We start from the raw sequence: 25985 nt of genomic DNA, 5'->3' as shown, positions 1-25985 counted from the left end.
AAGTCGCTTACCAATCTGCCGTTCCATGGCTCTAGGCTCTTTGGAGCAAAGCTGGATCAGATAATTTCCGATGCCACTGGAGGTAAAAGTACTTCGCTTCCCCAGTCTCGACCAAAACGTCCCTTCAACAGAAGGGGGTTTCGACCATTCAGGCCCTTTCGTCCCTTCCCTGCCACGGAGAGAGCCACTCAACAGGATCGGCCGCCTGCCACCAGGGAGCGGGATCAGAGGAAACCTTCCTACAAACCCGCTCCTCGCTGGAGATCTAGAGGACATTATTCCAGATCTGCAGGAGCCAATTCCGGCAGATTTTCGTCTAAGTGACGGGTCACCCCCACCTGGAATTTCTTCCAGGGTGGGCGGCAGACTTTCCTTTTTCGCGGATGCTTGGCTGTCCGTTGTAGACGACGCTTGGGTCAGAGAACTCGTCGCATCCGGTTACAAAATCGAATTTGCTTCACTCCCGAACAGACGGTTTTTCCGGTCTCGGCCTCCGCGACAGCGGGCCCAGGTTCCGGGTTTTTCTGCAGGCCATTTCCTCCCTCCTTTCCGCCGGAGTCATTGTTCCCGTTCCCTCAGACGAACGGTTTTCCGGGTTCTACTCCAATCTCTTTGTAGTCCCGAAGAAAGACGGCTCTCTTCGTCCTATTCTGGACCTCAAATTGCTCAATCGCCACGTGAAGATTCTTCATTTCAGGATGGAGTCTCTTCGGTCGGTGATTGCTTCCATGGAGCCCGGGGAATTTCTCTGCTCGGTGGACATTCGGGATGCCTATCTGCACATTCCAATATGTGTGCAACATCAGAAGTATCTTCGATTTGCGTTTCAGGGAGACCATTTTCAGTTCACAGCTCTTCCTTTCGGCCTGGCTTCAGCGCCCCGGGTTTTCACGAAGGTGATGGCGACCGTCATGGCCATCCTTCGCTCCAGAGGGATCCTCATCATCCCTTATCTGGACGATCTTTTGATCAAGGGTTCGTCTCGCCAGGACTGTCTCCGAAGCCTTCAGATAACCCTGGACACTCTCAGCCGCCTAGGTTGGCTGGTCAACAAGGAGAAGTCCATTCTGATCCCCACCCAGCGTCTGACCTTTCTGGGTATGGAATTCGACACGGAGCTAGCCCGTGTTTTTCTTCCAAAGGAAAAATTTACAACTCTGTCCAAGGGCATCAGAACTCTCAAGAGGCCTGCTCCCATTCCCATTCGGTTCTGCATGAAGGTCCTGGGGAAGATGGTGGCCTCCATGGAAGCAGTGCCCTTTGCGCAGTTTCACCTTCGCCCCCTCCAGCTGTCTCTGCTTTCAGCCTGGGACAAGACCACGATGTCCTTGGACCGTCCTATTCGGCTTCCTCTCAGAGTGAGGCAGTCTCTTGCTTGGTGGCTACGGCCAGCGTCAGTTCTCCAAGGGAGGTCCTTTCTTCCGCTTCAGTGGCAAATCATCACCACCGATGCGAGCCTCCTAGGATGGGGAGCCGTGTTCCATCAGAAAGCGGCCCAAGGCCGCTGGAAGCCACAGGAGTCTCTCCTTCCAATCAATCTTTTGGAGATCAGGGCAATTTTCCTGGCCCTTCTTTATTGGCAGCCCCTCCTCTCCGGCAAGCCGGTCCGTATTCAGTCGGACAACGCCACGGCCGTGGTGTACATAAACCATCAGGGGGGCACGCGCAGCAAACAAGTAATGTCAGAAGTGGCCAAGATATTACGCTGGGCAGAACGTTACGTTCCGACAATCTCCGCAGTCCATATTCCAGGGGTGGAAAATTGGGCAGCCGACTTTGAGTCGCCAGGGCCTAGCGTCCGGCGAATGGTCCCTGCACCCCGCGGTTTTCTCTCAGATATGCGACCGTTGGGGCACCCCGGATGTCGATCTCATGGCATCTCGGATGAACCACAAGGTGCCGCAGTTCGTAGCCAGGTCCAGGGACCCTCTAGCCGTCGCATGCGACGCACTGGTGACTCCGTGGTCCCAGTTTCAACTTCCGTATCTCTTCCCGCCTCTGGCATTGATCCCTCGGGTGGTCAAAAAGATAAAATCGGAAGGCGTACCAGTGATTCTACTCGCTCCAGATTGGCCAAGACGGCCTTGGTACGCGGAACTGGTCAACATGCTCGCGGACGTTCCCTGGAGGCTTCCGGACCGTCCAGACCTTCTCTCGCAAGGCCCCCTTTACCACGAGAATTCTCAGTCTCTGAGTTTGACGGCATGGCCGTTAAGACCGCAATTCTGAAGGAATCAGGTCTGTCCAGTTAGGTTATTCAAACTATGATCAGAGCCAGGAAACCAGCTTCTTCCCGCATTTACTATAGGTACTGGAAGGCTTTTTTCCGTTGGTGTGATGATAAAGGAGTCTTCCCAATGTCCTTTTCTATCCCATCTATCCTTGGGTTTCTTCAGTCTGGGTTGGACTCGGGTCTGTCCCTCAGTACGCTCAAGGGCCAAGTTTCCTCTCTCTCTATCCTCTTCCAAAGAGAGCTAGCTTCTCTACCACAGGTCAAAACTTTTCTGCAAGGGGTTTCCCATGTGGCTCCTCCTCATTATTCGCCAATAGATCTGTGGGATCTCAACCTCGTTCTTGGCGCTCTCCAGAAGGCGCCGTTCGAGCCTCTCCAGGACATCCCTTTGTCCCTTCTCTCTTGGAATGTCACCTTTTTGATCGCCATTTCATCCATCAGAAGGGTTTCTGAATTGGCGGCCTTGTCATGTCGTTCCCCTTACCTCATTCTCCATCAGGACAAAGCCGTCCTCAGGCCCGTTCCTTCTTTTCTTCCAAAGGTGGTTTCCGCTTTCCATATCAATGAGGATATCGTCCTTCCTTCTTTTTGTCCGGCTCCGTCTCATCCTCTTGAGAAGTCTCTCCACAAACTGGACGTAGTTAGAGCCCTGCGTGTCTATCTTGCCAGGACCTCTTCCTTTCGTCTGTCCGATTCCTTGCTGATCATCTCTGAAGGTCGTCAGAAGGGCCTTCCGGCTTCCAAATCCACGATCGCTCGCTGGATTCGTTCTACCATTCTGGAAGCGTATCGTCTTCAGGAAAAGCGGCCCCCTCCGGGAGTAAGAGCTCACTCCACCCGGGCTGTGGCGGCTTCGTGGGCTGCTCGTCACCAGGCCTCGGCCATGCAAATTTGCAAGGCTGCAACCTGGTCATCTTTGCACACCTTCACGAGGTTCTACAGGGTTCATACCCAGGCTTCGTCTGATGCTGTGGTTCGTAGGAAGGTTCTGCAGGCGGCGGTGGCGCACTGGCCGACCTGAGCCTTTCGGTTACTTTCGTTCCTTTTTGCTGTTCCCACCCTTGGGACTGCTTTGGGACGTCCCATGGTATTCTGTGTCCCCCAATAAGGCGATAAAGAAAGATGGATTTTTGGTTCTTACCGTAAAATCTCTTTCTTGGAGCCTTCATTGGGGGACACAGCACCCTCCCTGTTTAAGTTGTACCGTGTTAGGTCTTGGAGTCCCTTGTTGGGTTGGTACATATGTTTCGAGTTTTTCTCGTTGCTTCTCCTACTGCTTTTTCACCAACTGAGGTGCTTGGTGCCTGTCGGTGGGTGTATACTGCCGGGGAGGAGCTAATTTTCTGTTTTTGCATAGTGTCAGCCTCCTAGCAGCAGCAGCATACACCCATGGTATTCTGTGTCCCCCAATGAAGGCTCCAAGAAAGAGATTTTACGGTAAGAACCAAAAATCCATCTTTTTTTGTTTAATCTGACGGTGAAGTGTAATTGTGGGCAAGCCCTTTAAAATGAAGCACTATTATGTTCGAGACACAGTTTATTAAAATTAATATCCTTTCCAAACCACGCCCATGAGGAGCCATGTAAAAACTGTTCCTCATGGGTAGTAATCCTTCTGAAATAAAACTACTCCTTATGATTAAGCATTCTGAAAAAAAAGCCAATATACATTATGGGTTGCAATAACTAGTATTTAATTGTGTTATTAAGACAGTTGTTTTTTTTTCTGTCAATTACTTAAATTGGAATATAGTTTTGTGTGATGTCAAGGTGAATGGGAAATCAAGGGCAACCCCCATTTAAAATTATTTACGAGTACTAATGAGAGATAATCCAATAATATGGATAGCCTTTCCAAACCCAGCCCATGAGGAGCTATTTGAAAAAACTGAATTAACTTTTGGTTGTTTTTTTTGTTAGAATTTACAGAAGGAAAGCCAGCAGCTGAAAATCCATATTGAAGAAGCTAAGCAGAAATTACAGCAGGTACTGCACCCTGTATGAGTATTATTGTCACTTACTGATCCTGAAGTATTTTAGAATTGGTCATTTTGTGTACATTTCAAAACGGTTGTGAAAACTGTTTCTAGTAACTTGTTTCTATACGGCGATATCGATGCTTGAATTTTCAGGTTCAGAAATGTTTTAATGCTACCAGGTTCTTATGACAGTAACCCCATATCGGTTCTTCAGCATAAAAAAAATCTATGTAATGGCCATCAGAGATGTTTTTCATTTCATTTCAAAAAGATGAAAAATTACATTATTAAAACATTTTTAAAATATTTTATTGGCTAGACAGCGGGCGATTCAGAAAGAGGAAGGTGCAAAAGTACAGGACTGTAGTTACAATATCATCAGGGTTTAATGCAAGTGACTGAATGGACTTGATTGTCCATTTCAAAGCATCACAGCTTTTATTATTCTAGAGCAATCGGCTCACCTCTCTGGGTACACGGCAAAATACTCCAGCAATGGCAACAGTCCAGACCATAGGCAGCACTCACATCTTCTTAAAAAAAAAATTGCTTTATTGATTCAGTACTTTAAAAGACAAAAAGAAATGGTCTTTTGGATTGACAAAGGTTCATGAAGGTCGGAAATATGTTGCCTGGGAGTGGAGCAGATATTTCTTTTTTGCCTTTTTAACTGTTAAGCTGTTGTGTTTAACCACTTTTTATGTATTTTTAAATTACTGGATCAATAATGCAATTTTTAAAGAAGATGTGAGCGGCGGCTATTGTCTGGACTGTGTCTGTTTTGATAGTACTGCCAAATTTTCAGAATAAATTTGGTCAATGTGCTCCACATAGAAGCTGCGTTTTGCAATGGGTTAAGCTATTCAAAACTACCCGTTGTTTGTGTCATGGGAAAAGTCTGGGCCGCCCGAAGACTTTGGAAGAGACTGGAACATTGGCCACAATGTTAGTTTTTTTGAGCCCCAAATTCTATGTGTCTTTATGGAATCAATAATGAATGTTCTCTGCAGTGACCAGGCGATAAGTCTGCGGTGCCTTCTTTTTTGCCAAGGATAGAGTCACAGGCCATTCTTGCCTTGATATGTTAAAGGAAATCCTTATACCACAGAGATTACGTTTGGCAGATCTTCCTCTATCAGCAGGATGATGCATCTCCACCTTTCCATGTGGATGTTGGCCGATCTCTGAATGAAACTCTTACCGCAATGTTGGATTGACCACGCCGGAAACGAGTCACCAATGTTGCATTGACCTCCATGGTTGTCATATCTCACACCCTGCAACCTCTTTCTATGGGGTCACATCAAGGTCTCAATGTATCTGTCAAAGCCACAGGATCTAAACCGCTTAAGACAACACATCACTGAAACAGCGGAGTCCATATCCGAGGATATGCTGTCACGATCCAGTCCAAAGTGGACGCTGCCTAGATATCTGCTATGTGGGAATCACTTTGGACTTTTGTAGTGTATGGACACAACTTGGATAGTGTTTTCTGTCGCGTTAATACATTTTGGTTTTGTTCTCAGTTATGGATAAAAAAGATATAATTTTTTTTCTCCATCCTTTTTAAAGCAGTCTGTACACTTACTGGGTATGCACAAGAAGATTGTAAAACTGTCAACTAGGCAGTATACAATAGAACAAGAAAAAGAGCCCTCATACAGCCATGTCAGTTAAAAAAAAAATGTGTATGTATAATTGCCTGGTCAATATAGGGAATTTGTCACCCAAGTTTTTGTGATTTAAACAGAGAACAGCATGATGTAAGAGAGCCTGATTCCAGAAATGTGTAACTTACTAGCAGCTTGCTGTGGGTTCAATACAATCTGTGTTTTATTAGCAGAAGATTATCACTACAGGACTAGGTGTCACATGCACAGCAGTCAGGCTAATGTGTGTAACTCCACCCCACCAATGTTTGTAGCTTGCCGAAAGTGTACACAGGAAACTGCCAATCAGTGAGGTGGGCAGGGTTATACACAGCTTGGCATTCTAAGCACTGCTACATCTACAGCAGAAAAAATGGTAATTCTATCAAAACTGCACCAAGCAGCCCAGTTAGTGACACATCACCGGAATCAGGCTGTCTTCCCCTACGTCATGCTGTTCTCAGATTCCAGAGCACAAGCCTGCTGATAGATTCCCTTTAAGGCCTTTTCAGAGTGAATGAGCAATCTTAACCCCTTGACGATAGGACCTGTGTAGTGTGTACTCATATATTATATTCTGCGATTTAACTACAGTGAACATTATTCTCATTCAAACCTTGCCACTTTTCTTTTATAGCAAGACTCATCAACAGGTGTGCAGGAGCTTCAGAGGATGTAAGTATTTTTTTTTTTTGTTGTTCACTCCTTGCTTCAAATGGACGTTACACTACGTCCAGCTCGCAGCTAATTTCCTGTAATCGGTCGTACAGTTAAGTCTGATGGGTGGCTAGTATGTCATTGTCGTTTAAAGTGTTGCAGAACAATACGTCTCTACACAAATAATTTTTTTCTTTATATTTAGAGTAGAACAACAAAATGAGAAAATTAGGAACATGGAGGCTACGCTTTCAGAGAGAGATGGAAATATAAGTGTCACAACTCAGGAACTAACGGTAAATTCAGAAACCTGGATTGTCCACATTGAAGAAATCGGGCTATTGTTTCAATCAGGTTTTTGTTTAAAATGTAATTTTTTTTGGACAAATTTTTTTCTTATTTTTCGTCTCACAATTGGAGATAGACGAACATCAGCGGGAAATTTGGGGGTCCGTGCATGTATCCTGTACACGGACCTCTCCCGGAAGTCCGTGTTACTGTTGGGTTCAGCAGCCCAAACAAAACTTGTTGAAAGGCTGCAGCCCTCAGCTGTCAGCTTTATCTTGGCTGGTTATCAAAAATAGAGGGGTCACCACGTTTTTTTTTTTTTTTTAATAGAAAAAATGAAATAAAAAAATTGGCGTGGGGTCCTCCCCATTTTTTATAATCAGCCAAGCTAAAGCACTCAGCTGGCTGCTGATATTCTCAGGCTGGGAAGGGGCCATGGATATTGGCCATTCCCAGCCTAAAAATAGCAGCTTGCAACTGCCGCAAAAAAAGGGCCAATTTTAGCGCTTTGCCTGGCTCATCCTGCTTGCCCTGGTGTGTTGACAAGTGAGGTCAGCTGTTTTTATGTTTGCTGACATCAAGCCCAGGGGTTAGTAATGGAGAGATGTCTATAAAAGACCTCATTACTAACCCTATAAGTTTAAGTAAAAAAACAAATACAAAGTCCTTTATTTGAGCAATATACAAAAAAAAGTTGCACTCTATCATGCTAAAGCATGTCAATGTGGAATATGTGAAATTTGAATAGCAATACGGCTTTGGAGTATTAGGAACAAATGAGACGCTTAGGATAAAATTTGGCCAAATATCTGCCCACCAACCATCGTCAAGGTGGTCTCAGTCTGATGGGTCCCTGACCTGTGAGAATACCTCTCTAAGGCTAGTTTCACACTAGTGTTTATGCGCGCAGCGACGGCCCCGCCCCCTGTCGCGCCCCGCCGGTAGCTCTGCCCACCGGCGCATGACGCTGCATGCGCCCTGCGTCCCCTATCTTTATCGCTGCATGCGTCCTTTTGACGGTGCGCCGACCTGCGCCAAACGCAACCTGCTGCAGTTTGGTTGCGTCGGCGCACCGTCAAAAAGGCGCATGCGCCGCCAAACGCATACTGCGCACGGCCTGCGCCCCCTGTGATAAAGATAGGGGACGCAGGGCGCATGCAGCGTCATGCGCCGGTGGGTGGAGCTACCGGCGGGGGCGCGGCAGGGGCGGGGCTTAGCGGCGGCCGTGCGCAGGCCGTCGCTGCGCTCATAAACGCTAGTGTGAAACTAGCGTATGGCTGATGTCTTAATTCCTGGGTGAATGTGGACACCTCTGTCAGCAATGCCTGCATTTATGGGTAAGTAGGCACCTGCTGTAATTAAAATCACCACCTGGTGGAGGGCGGAGTTCTCTGCCAGTAAGCTAACATACAAAAGACAAAAAAAACTGACTGGCACATCCAGATTAGTGTGAATAGGTGCATACCAAGAGGAGCTACCCCCATATACAATATACAAAAAAAGGTTGCACTCTATCATGCTAAATCATGTCAATGCGCAGTGTGTTAAATTTGAATAGTAATACGGCTTTGGAATATTAGGAAAAAATGAGACTCCTCTTAGTATGCACCTATTCACACTAGTCTGGATGTGCAAGTCAGTTTTTGTGTTTTTATTTATTTGAGCAAATCACTACTTGACTCTCTCTTTACTCTGTCGCCTAATTGGGGGGGACAGAACTTTGGGTGTTATGCTGCTGTCCACTAGGAGGCGACACTATGCATAATCTGAAAAAGATCAACTTTGGCTCCTCCTCTGCAGTATACACCCCTGGATGGCGTCGGCCTTCTCCAGTTTTTGCTTAGTGTCGCAAGGAGGCACACCTAAGATTTTTTTTACTCCGTTTTTTTCCTTGATTTTTTCAATGGATTACAGATGAAGAAAAGCGGGTCTCCAGCGAGACTCCCGGCATGGCTCCCTCCTCGGTCCCCTATTAAGGGGTACCCGGTTGAGGTCGAGATGGCTCTTCCCCATGTTGCTCCTTCCCCAGTCCTTCGGGTACTGGTTCGAAGTCGAGAACCCCCCCTCCTTCCCCAGTTCCCTTGGGCTCTGGGTTGAGGTCGAGGATAGGATGAAGCCCCCTGACGGTGACAGCAGCACCCTCCCTAATCCCCCTCTGGGGGCATTAGGTTAAGACACCGCAGGTAGGGCCTGTATCAGGCACCATTCGGCCACTTACAAGTCCAGGGACCCCAGCCCAGCTGCGGGCTCCTGTTGGGACTGGGGGAGGTGCAGGCAGGCATGGCACTTGTCAGAGACAGGGCTCCCTGCGCCCATGTCTCTCCGGCAGAACCAGCTGCATAGCGCCTGAAAGGGACCCCCCACAGAGCTCAGGTTGCGCTCATGACCCCACCGCTAGCCTACCATTCAATCCGGGGGGGTCTGGTTTGAATCCGACCCCCCCGGACAACCGCGCTGTCCTGGAGCCCTTCTGGGCATGAGGTATCAAATCTAGGCCGCGGCTTCGGCCTAGCCGAAGTCGCCGCCTTATTCCCGTCCCCCGGCCCGCCCCCCGGATGACGAAAATGACACTCCGTAGTGTCATAGAAGGGGCGGATCGAGTCGGGAAGGGTGCGCTTTTACATAGCTCAGCGCGCCCTTTTCAGCTCTCCGCCCCCTTCCTCCTCCACCTCAGAATTCCGGTGGCCATCTTGCTGCACCTGAAGCTGAAGGCAGCACAGCGGTCTCTGGGGGGCACAGGAGTGGGACTTATCGGCGCTGGACCTAGGGGGCGCACCAGTGGGGTAAGATCACACCTGGGTTCTCTGACTCAGCTGTGAGTTCATATAACCTATAACGCTCCCCTATTCCTTTTCCTCTGCGTAGATACCCCTGTAGGGCCTCTGCTAATCAGCCTCTAGGCACTATGTCGGGCTCAAGGAAAAGGACCAGACAAGACTGCTTTTATGCAGTCTGTACTGCCTGCAAAGCCACTCTCCCCAGCAGCAGCATGTACCCGCACTGCCAGGACTGTACCCAAAATACAGGATCAGAACCCAAAGAAGTCCCTACCAACGCTTCTGCGACCGCTACTGCGCCGGAATGGGCGACTCAGATGTCGCAGTCTATGACACAGTCTATAGATAACCTGACCTCCACACTACTGCAGGGTCATGTCTCGGCTATGAATGTTACCCAGCAAAGGGACATCCGGTCTCAGGGACAGGCCGCTTCCGACAGTTTGAGACGTAAGCGGACCCACAGGTCGCGGTCATCTGCGTCCTCATATAGCACTTGGTCGTCCCCCTCTAGGGAGAGACACAGTGGCTCCAGGTCACCGAGACCGTCCCCTGATAGAGAAAGACAATGCGGATCTCCACAACGATCCCAGACCACAGAACACCTCCGCCCTAGTTCGCCCGCCAGGGAGCTCCTTAGCGATGCGCAAGACTCAGAGGGCATATGTGACTCTAACTCAGATAATGAAACAGAGAACACTCTGGTCCCTTTTCCCCCTAGCAATACGGCGCTAGTTGAGGATATAATCTCTTCCATCCTTCGGGTGCTGGACATTTCTGATCCAACCCCGGAAGCACTAGAGCACAAAATTTCCTTCGAGAGTGTTCAGAAACCATCTAAGGTCTTCCCTAATCACCCGGAATTTCAAAAAATACTTTCTAAGCATTTTTCGCAGCCTGAGAAAAATTCGCCAATCGCAAATATTTGGAAGCAAAGTACCCCTTCCCACAGAAGGACATAAAGGATTGGACAGATCCGCCTGAAGTGGACCCCCCAGTCTCTAGGCTGGCAGCACAAACACTTCTCTCACTGCCGGACAGCTCAACCCTCAAGGACGCAGCAGACAGACAGGTTGAACGAGCCATGCGTTCTATCTTCGAAGCGGCAGGTGCCTCTCTGGCTCCCGCATTTGCTTCAGTTTGGGCAGCCAAGGCCATTATGGCCTGGGCTAATCTATTGCAACAGGGCCTCCAAGCTTCAAATCCTCAGCTGGCGGACCAGGCGGTGCAAATTGCAGTAGTGGCATATTACATGGTCCATGTAGCATTGGATTCTGCAAGAGGGGTAGCGGGAATAGCATCAAACGCCATCACAATCCGGCGTATTCTCTGGCTGAGAAAATGGAAGGCGGATGCGGCCTCAAAAAAGTCCCTGACAAATCTCCTGTACTTCAGTGGACGTCTTTTCGGTGAAAAACTGGATACAATGATATCCAATGCTACTGGGGGTAAAAGTACTTCTCTCCCTCAACTAAAACCAAAACGCACGTTTAAAAGACGTAATCAATCTCGTTTCCGATCCTTTCGGAATTCTTCAGGCTGGTCCGTCTCGCGCCCAGCACAAAATCGTAACCGCTCCCCCTGCAGAGACAACACACGGGCGGCACAGAGGCCGGACAGGAACTGGCAGTCAAAAGCAAGCCAGGCAAAATCCAAAGGAGGAAAAGCTGACTTTCCCCTCATCATGACTCATGCCCTCCGGAAGACACCCCACTTGTGGGCGCACGACTGCTACTCTTTCAGCAGGTCTGGCTTCCTATTACAGAAGACAAGTGGGTCAAGGAAATAGTGTCTTCAGGATACAAGATCGAGTTTACTACCAGCCCACCGCACCGTTCCTCCAAAGCCTCCTCTCAAAGCTCGAGCCTTCCATCAAACGGTTTCTTCCCTCCTGCAAGCAGGAGTCATAGTACCGGTTCCAGCAGACGAGCGCTTTCGAGGGTTCTACTCCAATCTGTTCGTGGTGCCCAAGAAGGGAGGCAGTGTCCGACCCATACTAGACCTCAAGCAACTCAACAAGTATGATCGAGTTCGTCACTTTCGCATGAAATCCCTCCGGTCAATCGTTGAGTCCATGGAAAAAGGAGAATATCTCGCCTCCATAGACATACAGGACGCATACCTGCATATACCGATTGTTCCCGCCCATCAGAGATTTCTCAGATTTGCAATCAACCAAGACCATTACCAGTTTGTGGCCCTCCCGTTCGGTCTCGCCACGGCTCCCAGAACATTTACAAAGGTCATGGCAGCCACCATGGACGTTCTACACTCCAGAGGCATAGTAGTCGTTCCGTACCTGGATGACCTTCTCGTCAAGGCCCCCACCTTCAAGGACTGCTAGGTCAACGTCTCAATCACAATCGACACTGAGTCGCCTGGGATGGTTAGTCAATTTACAGAAGTCATCGACTACCCCGAGTCAGTCTCTGGCCTTCCTGGGGATGCTATTCGACACCTCCAGGGGTCTGGTGATCCTCCCCAGGGACAAGGCACTGGCCCTCCGTTTGGGAGTTCGCACTCTCCTCCGCAAGTCCCCCCGATCTCTCCGGTATGCCATGAGAGTACTTGGCAGGATGGCAGCAGCAATGGAGGCGGTACCATTTGCCCAGTTTCACCTCAGACCCCTTCAACTGGCCATCATCAAGTCCTGGGACAGGAATCCGTTCTCCCTCGACAGGGAGTTCCGGTTATTATCGAAAACCAGGATGTCCCTGCACTGGTGGCTCAAGCCAACCTCCCTTGCAAGGGGAAAATCCTTTCTCTCCGGTCAATGGAAGGTTTTGACCACCGACGCAAGCCTTACGGGTTGGGGCGCGGTGCACCTACATCAGAGCGCAAGGCAAGTGGTCACCAATGGAAGCGAACATGCCCATCAACATCCTGGAAATTCGGGCCATCTTCCTGGCATTGAAAGCCTTTCATCACTTGCTAGCAGACTCTCGTATCAGAGTACAGTCGGACAATGCCACGGCGGTGGCATACGTGAACCATCAAGGCGGGACCCGCAGCATCCAGGCGATGAACAAAGTAACACGTATCCTACACTGGGCGGAGGATGCGAGGTCGGTACTCTCTGCGGTCCACATTCCAGGTGTGGACAACTGGGAAGCCGACTATCTCAGCAGACAAGGAATGGACTCGGGGGAGTGGTCTCTCTATCCCGAAGTTTTTTGTCAGATCTGCCATTGCTGGGGGACCCCGGACGTGGATCTGATGGCATCCCATCTCAATGCCAAGGTTCCCAATTTCATGGCCAGGACGCTCGATCCGCGGTCGCTAAGAGCAGATGCCCTGGTTCAGGAATGGACCCAATTCCAGCTTCTGTACATTTTTCCGCCCCTCCCCCTGATCTCCAGAGTCCTGAGGAAGATCAAGCAAGAGGGAGTTCCCACCATCCTGATCGCTCCAGACTGGCCCAGGCGTACATGGTACGCCGACGTCGTGCAATTCACAGCAGACGCTCCCTGGCGTCTCCCCACACGTCCTGACCTTCTGTCACAAGGCCCGTTCTTCCACCAGAACTCGGGGGCTCTCAATTTGACGGCGTGGCAATTGAGACCTGGGTTTTGACCCAAGCAGGTTTTTCAACGGACATCGTTAAAACCATGATCAGGGCTCGAAAGCCAGCTTCAGCCAGGATTTACTATCGTACCTGGAAGGCTTTCTTCACATGGTGCGAGTCTCGCGGACAGGTCCCACTTCCCTACTCTCTTCCAAAGGTCCTCGGTTTCCTTCAGTCGGGCCTGGACGCCAGGCTATTCCTGGGCTCGCTTAAGAGCCAGGTGTCAGCGCTTTCAGTGCTCTTTCAGAGGCGTATTGCTAATAAGCCGCAAGTGAGGACTTTTCTCCAAGGGGTTTCCCGTTTGGTTCCCCCCTACAAACATCCATTGGAGACGTGGGACCTCAACCTGGTCTTGACAGCATTGCAGACACCTCCTTTCGAACCCCTTAAGGAGGTCTCACTCTGCCTTCTGTCACAGAAGGTGGTCTTTCTGGTAGCAATCACCTCGCTACGCAGGGTGTCCGAACTTTCAGCACTTTCCCGCAGACAACCCTTTCTGGTTTTCCATCAGGACAAGGTGGTTCTGCGTACAGTCCCATCCTTCCGAAGGTTGTGTCCAGCTTCCACCTCAATGAGGAAATCTTACTACCATCTCTTTGCCCGGTTCCTGTTCATAGAGTGGAGAAGGCTCTGCATACGCTTGACCTTGTCAGGGCATTGCATATTTACGTGTCTTGGACTGCTGCCTTCCGGAAGTCTGATTCACTTTTCCTTCTTCCAGAAGGCGTTCGCAAGGGCCTGCCGGCTTCCAAAGCCACCCTTGCTAGGTGGATCAAGTCCACCATACAAGAGGCTTACCGCCTTGTCAATTCTCCTCTTCTGGCCGGTATCACGGCACACTCTACGCAGGCGATATGAGCCTCTTGGGCCATTCGGCATCAAGCCTCGGCACATTAAGTGTGTAAGGCAGCCACTTGGACTAGCCTGCACACATTTACAAAACACTACAGAGTGCATACTCAGTCCTCAGCGGATGCGAGCCTGGGTAGACAGGTCCTGCAGGCAGCAGTGCCCCAAATCTAGGGGACTGTCAGCACAATATTCGTCCACTGCTTTCCACCCAGGGACTGCTTTGGGACGTCCCACGGTTCTGTGTCCCCCAATTAGGCGACAGAGTAAAGGAGATTTTTGTGTACTCACCGTAAAATCTTTCTCTTAGCCTTTAATTGGGGGACACAGCTCCCACCCTGTTGCCCTTACGGGCCGTTGTTAGTTGAGTTCTCATATTGTTCTTTGAGCTCGTACATAGTGGCCTTCTTACAGGCATGGTTATGTTATTTGTGTTATGTTCCTCCTAATGCTTTCGCACAAAACTGGAGAAGGCTGACGCTGTCCAGGGGTGTATACTGCAGAGGAGGAGCCAAAGTTAATCTTTTTCAGATTATGCATAGTGTCGCCTCCTAGTGGACAGCACCATAACACCCACGGTTCTGTGTCCCCCAATTAAAGGCTAAGAGAAAGAGAGATTTTACGGTGAGTACACAAAAATCTCCTTTTTTTTTTTTTTTTTCCCCCCATTTATCAAAGTTAAAATAAAAGATCAAATTTATACTCTTATGTCCATCTAAAATCCATAATGCTTATGTCCCACAACGATCCTTAACTCTGCTATATCTGGTTGCATTGGTGAGCGGTGACAAGTGTCACTTAGCCCACCAACTAGCTCACACTAAGCAGAGCATGAGATGGCGCCTGTGTACAATCGGCGGTGAAATCAGTAAGGTTACTGCCGGTCACATGCAGCTACGTTCTCACGTTGAGTTCTGGCTGTTTTGGTGAGTGGTAGGATTACTGATGTCACTACTCAGCAATGCAACCAGATGCGACAGAGTTAGGGATTGTCGTTCAGCATTTTGGATTATCGGTGCACAGGTGAAGATTAATTTGATTTCTCAAACGCCACATTGGGGGACACAGGACCGTCTTAAGGGCCTGTCACACTAAGCAATATTGCTAGCAATATCGCTATAACGTCACTGGTTTTTGTAACGTTATAGCGATATTGCTAGCAATATCCGCTATGTCTGATACTTCCGACCCGCTCCCCTGCTGGTTATCGCTGATCGTGCGAGAACATCCTGGACCGTTTCTCGTCGTCAGCTTCCTGCTGGGCTTCCTGTGGCGCCGACGAGCAATGCGTGGACGCAGGCGGGAGGACGTCAGGATCGCCTCGTCTGACAGGTAAGTAACGACCCCCGACCCCTGCAATGTCGCTGGTGAGATCTGCCTGTGTGGCAGCTCACTAGCTACCACTTAGCGATGCACCAGCGATCCTGACCGCGTCTTCGCTGGTCGGGATCGCTGGTGCATCGCTAAGTGTGACAGTACCTTTATGCTGTTGCCACTAGGATGCTGACACTAAGTAGATACAAAAAAAGATTAGCATCTCCTCTGCAGTAAACACCCCCGCCCCATGGCTCCAGCCAAAACAGTTCAAGCTTAGTGTCAGAAGGAGGCACGTGCTCTGACTTTCAGACCACAGCTATGACTTTTCTTTTTTTCCCTTTTTTCTTTATTTTAGATCTCTTTTTTGTCGGATTACAAAGAGGCGACGGATCCCTTAAGGGCTCCGTTCTCTCCAAACCTACAACAGGTGGGAATGCGGAGTGTCGCCTCCATGTATCCCCTCCTACATCGCTTTGTTATGGGCATGCCTGCGATATTTCACAGGGCGACGGGACCCTTCAGGGTATCGTTCTCCCCACACTAGAAACAGATGGGAATGTGGAGTTTTTGCCTCCACGTTACCCCCCTCTCACCCAGGCTCTTCCTGCCCTTTTTCCCTGCGCTGGACCAAAAGCCCTGATCCGTCCTCAGTGAGTTAACCCCTTGGATGTCTAGAGGCATTTACAGTGTTCGTGTGGCCCCCTCCCCATCGCCCCTGATGAACAGCGGCGATGGCAGGAAGGCGAACGGTCCTCTCCTTTTCTGACTTCGGAGTGGGTAGATGGAAGACTCCTCACCGTCCACGCTGAAGCCCATTCACCCGCGGTGGCTCCGTGCCAGGACGTGCACCACTGGTAAGAGAGTCCAAGACGGCGGTGGGCTCCTGCAGTAGGGTCCTCAGTGCTCCCCCGTGGCGTCCCCTTTTAACCCCTTACTGCCATCCGATGGCAGCAGCCCCGCTTTGATGTGGGCTCCAGCGTACTCAGGACAAATTGGACAACAACTTTTCTGGTCCATTTTCTCCTGATACCCTTGGGAAAATAAGAAAATTGGGAACTAAATGATCATAGTTGTGGAAAAAATACGATTTTTTTATTTTCATGCCCGGGCATTATAAACTTCTGTGAAGCCCTTGGGTGTTCAAAGTGCTCACCACATATCTAGATAAGTTCCTTAGGGGGTCTAGTTTCCAAAATGGTGTCATTTGTGGGGGGTTTCCACTGTTTAGGTACATTAGGGGCTCTCCAAAGGCAACATGACACCCGCAGAGCATTCCATCAAAGTCTGCATTCCAAAACGTCACTACTTCCCTTCTGAGCCCCGACGTGTGCCGATACAGTAGTTTACTCCCACATATGGGGTATCAGCGTACTCAGGACAAATTGGACAACAACTTTTGGGGTCCAATTTCTCCTGTTACCCTTGGGAAAATAAAAAAATGGGGACTAAAAGATCATGTTTGTTGAAAAAAATACGATTTTTTTATTTTCACGCCCGGTCATTCTAAACTTCTGTGAAGCTCTTGGGGGTTCAAAGTGCTCACCACACATCTAGATAAGTTCCTTGGGGGGGGTCTAGTTTCCAAAATGGTGTCATTTGTGGGGGGTTTCCACTGTTTAGGCACATCAGGGGTTTTCCAATCGCGACATGGTGTCCGATCTCAATTCCAGCCAAAAAAGTCAAATGGCGCTGCTTCCCTTCTGAGCTCTGCCATGCGCCCAAATAGTCATTTACACCCACATATGGGGTAATAGAGTACTCAGGACAAATTGCACAATATCTTTTAGGGTCCTGTTACCCTTGGGAAAATAAAAATTGGGGGTGAAAAAAACTTTTTTTGGAAAAAATGATTTTTTTTTAATTGTACCTCTGTACGTTATAAACTTCTGTGAAGCCCTTGTGGGTTCAAAGTTCTCACCACATATCTAGATAAGTTCCTTGTGGGGTCTAGTTTCCAAAATGGGGTCACTTGTGGGGGGTTTCCACTGTTTAGGTACATCAGGGGCTCTCCAAACGTGACATGGCGTCCGATCTGAATTCCAGGCAATTTTGCATTGAAAAAGTCAAACAGCGCTCCTTCCCTTCTGAGCTCTGCCATGCGCCGAAACAGTGGTTCCCCCCACATATCAGGTATCAGCGTACTCAGGACAAATTGCAAAATAACTTTTGCAGTCCAATTTCTCCTGTTACCCTTGGTAAAATAAAAAAAATTGAACCTGAAGTATTTTTTTTTTTTTTTTTTTAAAAAGTTAAATGTTCGTTTACTCTGTCGCCTAATTGGGGGACACAGAACCTTGGGTGTTATGCTGCTGTCCACTAGGAGGCGACACTATGCATAATCTGAAAAAGATTAACTTTGGCTTCTCCTCTGCAGTATACACCCCTGGACGGCGTCAGCCTTCTCCAGTTTTTGCTTAGTGTCGCAAGGAGGCACACCTTTTTTCTTCCGTTTTTTTCCTTTTTTTCACGGAAATACAGATGAAGAAAAGTGGGTCTCCAGCGAGACTCCCGGCATGGCTCCCTCCTCGGTCCCCTATTAGGGGTACCCGGTTGAGGTCGAGGTGGTTTTTCCCCATGTCGCTCCCTCCCCAGTCCCTCGGGTCCTGGTTCGAGGTCGAGGCCCCCCTCCTTCCCCAACCCCTTTAAGGGGTCTGGGTTGAGGTTGAGGCGAGGATGAAGACCCCCTGACGGTGACAGACGCACCCTCCCTAATCCCCCGCAGGGGGTATTAGGTTGAGACGCCTCAGGTAGGGTCGGAGATCAGGCAGCATTTCGCAGCTTCCAGGGACCCCAGGCTGGCTGAGGGATCCTTTTGGGGCCGGGGGAGGGTGCGGACTGGATGGCACAGCAGAGACAGGGTTTTTCTGCGTCCCTGTCTCTGCAACAGCAGCGGCTCCATAGCGCTTCAGGGGCACCCCATACAAAAACCGCTACCCCTGCTACCCCCACCGCTATCCAGTCGACCATTCTGGGGGGGTCTGGTACAAATCCGCCCCCCCCCCCCCCGGACTACCGCGCCGCTCTGGAGCCCTCCTGGGCATCAGGCTTCTAATTTAGGCCGCGGCTTCGGCCTAGCTGAAGCCGCCGCCTTTTCCCCGCCCCCGGCCCGCCCCCCCGGATGACCAAAATTACACGCTGGACTGTCATAGAAGGGGCGGATTGAGGCAGAAAGGGCGCGTTTTTACACTGCCCAGCGCGCCCTTTTCAGCTCTCCGCCCCCTCCTCCCTCTCCTCAGAGCCCCGGTGGCCATTTTTTCTGGATGAGATCCAGGAGAAGAGCATCACAGCGGTCTCCGGGGGGCACAGAACTTGGATCGGTCGGCGCTGGACCTAGGGGCACACCGGTGGGGTAAGCTCACAGCTGGGTTCTCATTACTCAGCTGTGAATCTATACTTCCTATAAGGCTTTCTGTGGGTTCCCTCTGCGTAGCCACCCCTGTACGATCCCTTATAGCCAGCCTCTGTGCACTATGCCGGGCTCAAGGAAGAGAACCAGGCAGGAATGTTTCTATGCATTCTGTACAGCCTGCAAAGCCACGCTCCCTAGTGGCAGCACGTATCCGCACTGCCGGGACTGCATCCAGAACTCTGGGTCAGAACCCCAGGGAGTCCCTACTGACGCTTCAGTGTCATAGGCCACGCCGGAATGAGCTACTCAGATGTCTCAGTCTATGTCACAGTCCATAGACAACCTAACTGCTACATTACTGCAAGCTCTGCAGAGGCGGGCCCCGGCTATGGACGGTACACAGCAAACGGACAGCTTGTTTCAGGAACATGCTGCTTCCGACTCTCACAGACGTAAGCGGACCCACAGGTCTCGATCACCTAAGTCGCACTATAGCACAAGGTCATCCCCCTCTAGGGAGAGACAGCGTCATTCCAGGTCTACTGGGCAGTCCCCTGCCACAGACAGACAGTGCAATTTACCACAGGGATCCCCCACCACAGAAGACCCCCGCCCCAGGTCGCCCTCCAGGGATCACCTTAGCGAGGCACAGGATTCGGACGGCATCTGTGACTCCGACTCAGATAACGAAACGGTCAGGTCCGTGGTACCTTCTCCCCCTAGCAATACAGCGCTAGTTGAGGACATAATTTCTGCCATTCATCGGGTGCTAAAAATTCCAGTGTCGCCCCCGGAAGTCCCAGAACATAGGATTTGCTTCGAAAGTGTTCAAAAACCACCTAAGGTCTTCCCTAATCACGATGAGTTTGAGAAAATACTTACCAAACAGTTTGCGCAGCCTGACAAAAAATTCGCTAATCGCAAATATTTGGAAGCGAAGTACCCCTTCCCACAGAAAGACACCAAACAATGGACAGATCCACCTGAAGTGGACCCTCCGGTTTCTAGGCTAGCAGCGCAGACTTTACTCTCTCTGCCGGATAGCTCAACCCTCAGGGACGCAGCAGATCGGCAAGTAGAACGCATGGCTCGTTCTATTTTCGAAGCGGCAGGCGCCTCTCTGGGCCCTGCATTTGCTTCAGTTTGGGCATCCAAGGCCATCCTGGCTTGGGCCAAAAAACTACAGGAGGGTCTTCAGGCTTCAAATCCTGAACTCTCGGACCAAGCGGTCCAGATGGCAGTGGTAGCAGACTACATGATTCATGCAGCCCTGGATTCCGCCAGAGGTGTAGCGGGAATAGCACCTAACGCCATCACGATCCGACGCATCCTCTGGCTGCGAGAATGGAAAGCGGACGCGGCCTCAAAGAAGTCCCTCACGCGACTTCCGTATTTTACTGGAAGACTTTTCGGCGAAAAGTTGGACACCATGATAGCCAATGCCACTGGGGGTAAGAGTACCTCTCTCCCTCAACTAAAACCGAAACGCACGTTTAAACGAAGAAACCAGACGCGATTCCGATCCTTTCGGAATTCCTCAGGCTGGTCCGTTTCGCGCCCAGTGCAAAACCGCAACCGTTCTCCACGCAGAGACAACCCACGGACGCAGCAGCGACCGGACAGGGCTTGGCAGTCGAAAGCAGGCCAAGCGAAACCCAAGGGAGGAAAACCTCAGAACTTCACTTCATCATGACTCGAGACCTCCGGAAGACACCCCACCAGTAGGCGGCCGACTTTTACTCTTTCAGCAAGTCTGGCTGCCTATTACAGAAGACAGGTGGGTCAGGGAAATAGTGTCTTCCGGATACAAGATAGAGTTCACTTCCGTTCCACCGAACCGGTTCTTCCTTTCTGTTCCTCCAACACCACCAGAAAAGGCTCGTGTTTTCCACCAAGCGGTTTCCTCTCTCCTTCAATCAGGAGTTGTGGTGCCGGTTCCCGCGAACGAGAGATTCCGAGGATTCTACTCAAATTTGTTCGTAGTTCCCAAGAAAGGAGGCGGCGTCCGACCCATACTGGACCTAAAACAGCTCAACAATTACGTATGGGTCCATCATTTCCGCATGGAGTCCCTCCGGTCCATCATTGCATCCATGGAGCAGGGAGAATACCTCGCCTCCATAGACATACAGGATGCGTATCTCCACATACCAATTGCTCCCGCCCACCAAAGGTTTCTCAGGTTCGCGGTCAACCAAAACCACTACCAGTTTGTCGCCCTTCCGTTCGGACTCGCCACGGCTCCAAGAACGTTCACCAAAGTCATGGCGGCCACCATGGACGTCCTGCACTCAAGAGGCATCCTAGTCGTCCCGTACCTGGACGACCTCCTCGTCAAGTCTCCCACTTTCAAAGACTGCGAGGTCAGTGTCTCAATCACTCTAGACACTCTGAGTCGCCTGGGATGGCTAGTCAACCTACAGAAATCGTCGACCATCCCAACTCGGACTCTAACATTCCTGGGAATGGTATTCGACACCGCCAGGGGCCTGGTGCTCCTTATCAAGGACAAGACACTGGCCATCCATCTGGGAGTTCGCACACTCCTTCGCAGTCCTCCTCGATCTCTCCGGTTTGCCATGAGAGTCCTCGGCCGGATGGCAGCAGCAATAGAGGCAGTGCCATTTGCCCAGTTTCACCTCAGGGTCCTTCAACTAGCCATACTCAGATCTTGGGACAGGAACCCCTTCTCCCTCGACAGGGAGTTCAGGTTGACGTCATCAACCATGAGGTCCCTGCATTGGTGGCTCAAACCAACCTCGCTTACACGAGGGAAGCCATTCCTCTCAGGACAATGGAAGATCCTGACTACCGATGCAAGCCTGACAGGCTGGGGGGCGGTACACCTACATCACAGGGCACAGGGCAAGTGGTCACCGAGGGAAGTGACATTGCCCATCAATGTTCTGGAAATCAGGGCCATTCTCTTGGCACTGAGAGCCTTTCATCACTTGCTTGCAGCCTCGCACATACGGATACAGTCGGACAATGCCACGGCTGTGGCATACGTGAACCACCAAGGCGGGACCCGCAGCGCCCAGGCGATGAGAGAAGTGGCTCATATCCTCCGCTGGGCGGAAGACACAAGGTCGGTACTTTCTGCGGTACACATTCCGGGTGTAGAAAACTGGGAAGCCGACTTCCTCAGCAGGCAAGGAATGGACTCGGGGGAGTGGTCTATCCATCCCGAGATTTTTTTACCAGATCTGTCAACGCTGGGGAACCCCGGATGTGGACCTAATGGCATCCCATCTCAATACCAAGGTTCCTAATTTCATGGCCAGGACACACGACCCGCGGTCGCTCGGAGCGGATGCTCTGGTCCAGGACTGGTCCCAGTTCCGACTCCTGTACATTTTTCCACCCCTCCCCCTAATCGCCAGGGTCGTGAGGAAGATCAAGCAAGAGGGAGTTCCGACCATCCTCATCGCGCCAGACTGGCCCAGACGTACTTGGTACGCCGACATCGTCCAACTTACGGCAGACGCCCCCTGGCGTCTACCCGACCGTCACGACCTTCTGTCTCAAGGTCCGTTCTTCCACCAGAATTCAGGGGCTCTCAATTTGACGGCATGGCCCTTGAAACCTGGATTCTAACCCAGGCAGGTTTTTCACCGGCAGTCATTACAACTATGATCAGGGCAAGGAAGCCTGCCTCCGCCAAGCTCTATTATCGTACCTGGAGAGCTTTCTTTTCTTGGTGCGAATCTCATGGACAAGTCCCACTCCCTTATTCCCTCCCGAAGGTACTAGGTTTTCTTCAATCGGGCCTAGATGCCAAGCTATCCTTAAGTTCGCTTAAGAGTCAGGTGTCGGCGCTTTCAGTCCTTTTTCAAAAGCGCATTGCTATTAAACCGCAAGTAAGGACTTTCATCCAGGGAGTTTCCCGATTGGTTCCTCCCTACAAACGTCCGCTGGATACGTGGGACCTCAATCTGGTCCTGACAGCATTGCAAGCTCCACCCTTCGAACCTCTTAGAGGAGTTCCACTCTCCATTCTGTCTCAGAAAGTGGTTTTTCTAGTGGCGATCACCTCGTTACGCAGAGTGTCGGAATTGTCAGCACTTTCCTGCAGACGGCCTTTCCTAGCCTTTCACCAGGACAAGGTGGTTCTCCGCACGGTACCATCCTTCCTTCCGAAGGTTGTGTCCAACTTTCACCTTAATGAAGAGATTTCACTGCCTTCCCTTTGCCCGGTTCCGGTTCATAGAGTGGAGAAGGCTCTGCATATGCTTGACCTCGTCGGAGCATTGCGAATTTACGTGTCCAGGACTGCACCTTTCCGGAAATCTGATTCCCTCTTCATTCTTCCGGAAGGTAGTCGCAAGGGGTTGCCGGCTTCCAAGGCTACCCTTGCCAGGTGGATCAGGTCCACCATACATGAGGCCTACCGACTTAACAGTTCCCCTCTTCCGGCCGGTATCACGGCACACTCTACACGGGCAGTAGGGGCCTCCTGGGCCATTCGGCATCAGGCTTCGGCACAACAAGTGTGCAAGGCGGCCACTTGGACTAGCCTACACACGTTTACGAAACACTACAGTGTTCATACCCAGTCCTCAGCGGATGCGAGCCTGGGTAGACTGGTTCTGCAGGCGGCAGTACCCCAAGTCTAGGGGACTGTCAGCACAAAATTCGTCCACTGCTTCCCACCCAGGGACTGCTTTGGGACGTCCCAAGGTTCTGTGTCCCCCAATTAGGCGACAGAGTAAAGGAGATTTTTGTGTACTCACCGTAAAATCTCTTTCTCTTAGCCTTTAATTGGGGGACACAGCTCCCACCCTGTTGCCCTTACGGGCCGTTGTTTCCTGTTGAGTTCTCATATTGTTCTTTGAGCTCGTACATAGTAGCCTTCTTACAGGCATGGTTATGTTATTTGGTTACGTTCCTCCTTATGCTTTGGCACAAAACTGGAGAAGGCTGACGCCGTCCAGGGGTGTATACTGCAGAGGAGGAGCCAAAGTTAATCTTTTTCAGATTATGCATAGTGTCGCCTCCTAGTGGACAGCAGCATAACACCCAAGGTTCTGTGTCCCCCAATTAAAGGCTAAGAGAGATTTTACGGTGAGTACACAAAAATCTCCTTTTTTTTTTTTTAAATATTCAAAAAATTCCTGTGACGCACCTGAAGGGTTAATAAACTTCTTGAATGTGGTTTTGAGCACATTAAGGGGTGCAGTTTTTAGAATGGTGTCACTTTTGGGTATTTTCTGTCATATAGACCCCTCAAAGTGGCTTCAAATGTGATGTGGTCCGTAAAAATAAAATTGTGTTGCTAAAATGAGAAATCGCTGGTCAACTTTTAACCCTTATAACTTCCTAACAAATAAAATTTTGATTCCAAAATTGTGCTGATTTAATGTAAACATGTGGGAAATGTTACTTATTACGTTTTTGTGTGCCATATCTCTGATTTAAGGGCATAAAAATTCAAAGTTAGAAAATTGCGAAATTTTCAAATTTTTCGCCAAATTTCCATTTTTTTCACAAATAAACGCAAGTTATTTGAATGAAATTTTACCACTAACAGATGAAGTACAATATGTCACAAGAAAACAATGTCAGAATCACCAGGATCCATGGAAGCATTCCAGAGTTATTACCTCATAAAGGGACAGTGATCAGAATTGTAAAAATTGGCCCGGTCATGAACGTGCAAACCACCCTTGGGGGTGAAGGGATTTAAATAAAGATCTTTGTTCTGTGTGTTTTTTTATTTTTTTTTAATTTTATCTTTAATGTGCAGGATTAGTAATGAGGGTGTCTTACAGACTCCTTTACTTACCCCTGAGCTTGATGTCAGGGGAGATGAGATGATATCAACTCCAAAACTATTACCCCACTTGCCAATGCACCAGGCAAGTGGGAAGAGACGAGGCTAAGCGCCGGAATTGGCGTAACTGATGGATTTCCATTTCTATGTCGGCTGAGGGCTGGTGTTTTTAGTCTGGTAGTGGGCCAATATCCATGGCCCCTTCCTAGCCTGTTAATTTCAGCACGCAGCTGTCTGTTTAGCCTTTGATAGTAAGTGAATATAAGGGGACTCCACATCACTTTTTGGTGGTGTTCCATTTTAATAACCAGTAAAGGCTACCCAGACATCTGTGAGCTGATAATCTGGAAAGGTCCCCATCCTATTAGTAACACCAAACTTTTCTCCTACGCCTCATTGGGGGACACAGAGACCGTGGGTGTTATGCTGCTGGCCACTAGGAGGACACTAAGTAAACCAGAAAAAAAAGTTAGCTCCTCCCCTGCAGTATACACCCTCTCGCTGGCTGAGATTCTCCAGTTCTTACTTAGTGTCTATAGGGGCACTTGGGTCTGGTTTCAGACCCCACAGTTTTTATTTTATTTTTGAATTTTCTGTAAATTTTTATTTAACGGAGTGAAGGGGGCGACGGTTCCTTTCTACGGCCCGCTCTCCCCCAAACCAACAACAGGCAAGCACGTGGAGTAACCCTTCACGTACACTTTCCTGCGACAAATGGGGCTGATTCCTCTGACGATGGTTCCCTTATGGTCGGTACTTCACGGATACGAGGGCAAGCGCAACAGGACGTAGCACAGGAGTGCATGGAGCAGACCTGAACAGCGTTTTTTCAGATGCCCTGAATCAGCCCCAGAGCTCTCTGTCCCCCTACCACAGGGTCGATCGATTGAGCAATACCCCCTGTAAAACCTCCTCCAGCTCTGCTACATCGCCTGGAGGATGAGACTGAAAGACCCTGGACAGCGACGACCTGACTGAGCACAGGAGTGGAGGTATGGGGTCGGGTCCTTGACCCCGGGAGAAGCGCTGACTTAGCGTCAGCGGCGGTACACTGGCGCCCGGTCGCGGCCCCCCTCACCCGGCGCTTACCGCTGGGAGGCCAGAAATTTAGCCCCCGGTTTTTTCGGCCTGCTAGGCCGCAATTTAAATAGCGCCACTTCCTCCCCGCCCCCGGCACCTACAGTGGGTAGGCCATAAATTTAGTTCCCGGCTTTTCCGGCCTACTAGGCAGCAATTTGAATAGCGCCGCCCACGCTATCGTCACCGCCCCCTCCTCTTGGCGCCTCTCATTCCGAACGAGACGCGCAATTCTAATCTCGGGGGGCCATGTCTGTTCCCTCTGCTGCAGTTAACCCTTTCAGGAGCAGCCAAATTCCGGGTGACGCCTCAAGGCCACCGTTTTCCTCCCGGGGGACATAACACAGGACCGTAGGTAAGTCAGAATCTGCCGTTAACCCTTTCTGGAGCGCTATGCCTCACAGGAGGCTAAACGGGCAGCTAAGAAGCACACTGTGCTTTTCTACCGTGTGTACTACCTGCAAGTCGG

The 25985-nt window shown here is 50.2% G+C and overlaps 1 protein-coding gene across 11 annotated transcripts in view; it reads left to right on the top strand.

Moving 5' to 3' along the window:
- The window catches only part of KTN1 (kinectin 1), a 187246-nt gene that overhangs the window by 127320 nt on the left and 33941 nt on the right, over nt 1-25985 (top strand). For all 11 annotated transcript variants that reach the window (XM_073586046.1, XM_073586010.1, XM_073586073.1 and 8 more), the window contains 3 exons: nt 4154-4219; nt 6502-6539; nt 6727-6817. In XM_073586046.1, coding sequence (XP_073442147.1) covers nt 4154-4219; nt 6502-6539; nt 6727-6817 — 195 coding nt within the window. The remainder of the gene's footprint in view (nt 1-4153; nt 4220-6501; nt 6540-6726; nt 6818-25985) is intronic.

The sequence above is a fragment of the Dendrobates tinctorius genome, unplaced genomic scaffold, assembly GCF_039654945.1.
Source record: "Dendrobates tinctorius isolate UK_male_01 unplaced genomic scaffold, ASM3965494v1 ptg000010l, whole genome shotgun sequence".
NCBI classification, from domain to species: domain Eukaryota; kingdom Metazoa; phylum Chordata; class Amphibia; order Anura; family Dendrobatidae; genus Dendrobates; species Dendrobates tinctorius.
This window is presented reverse-complemented; position numbering and strand designations above follow the sequence as displayed.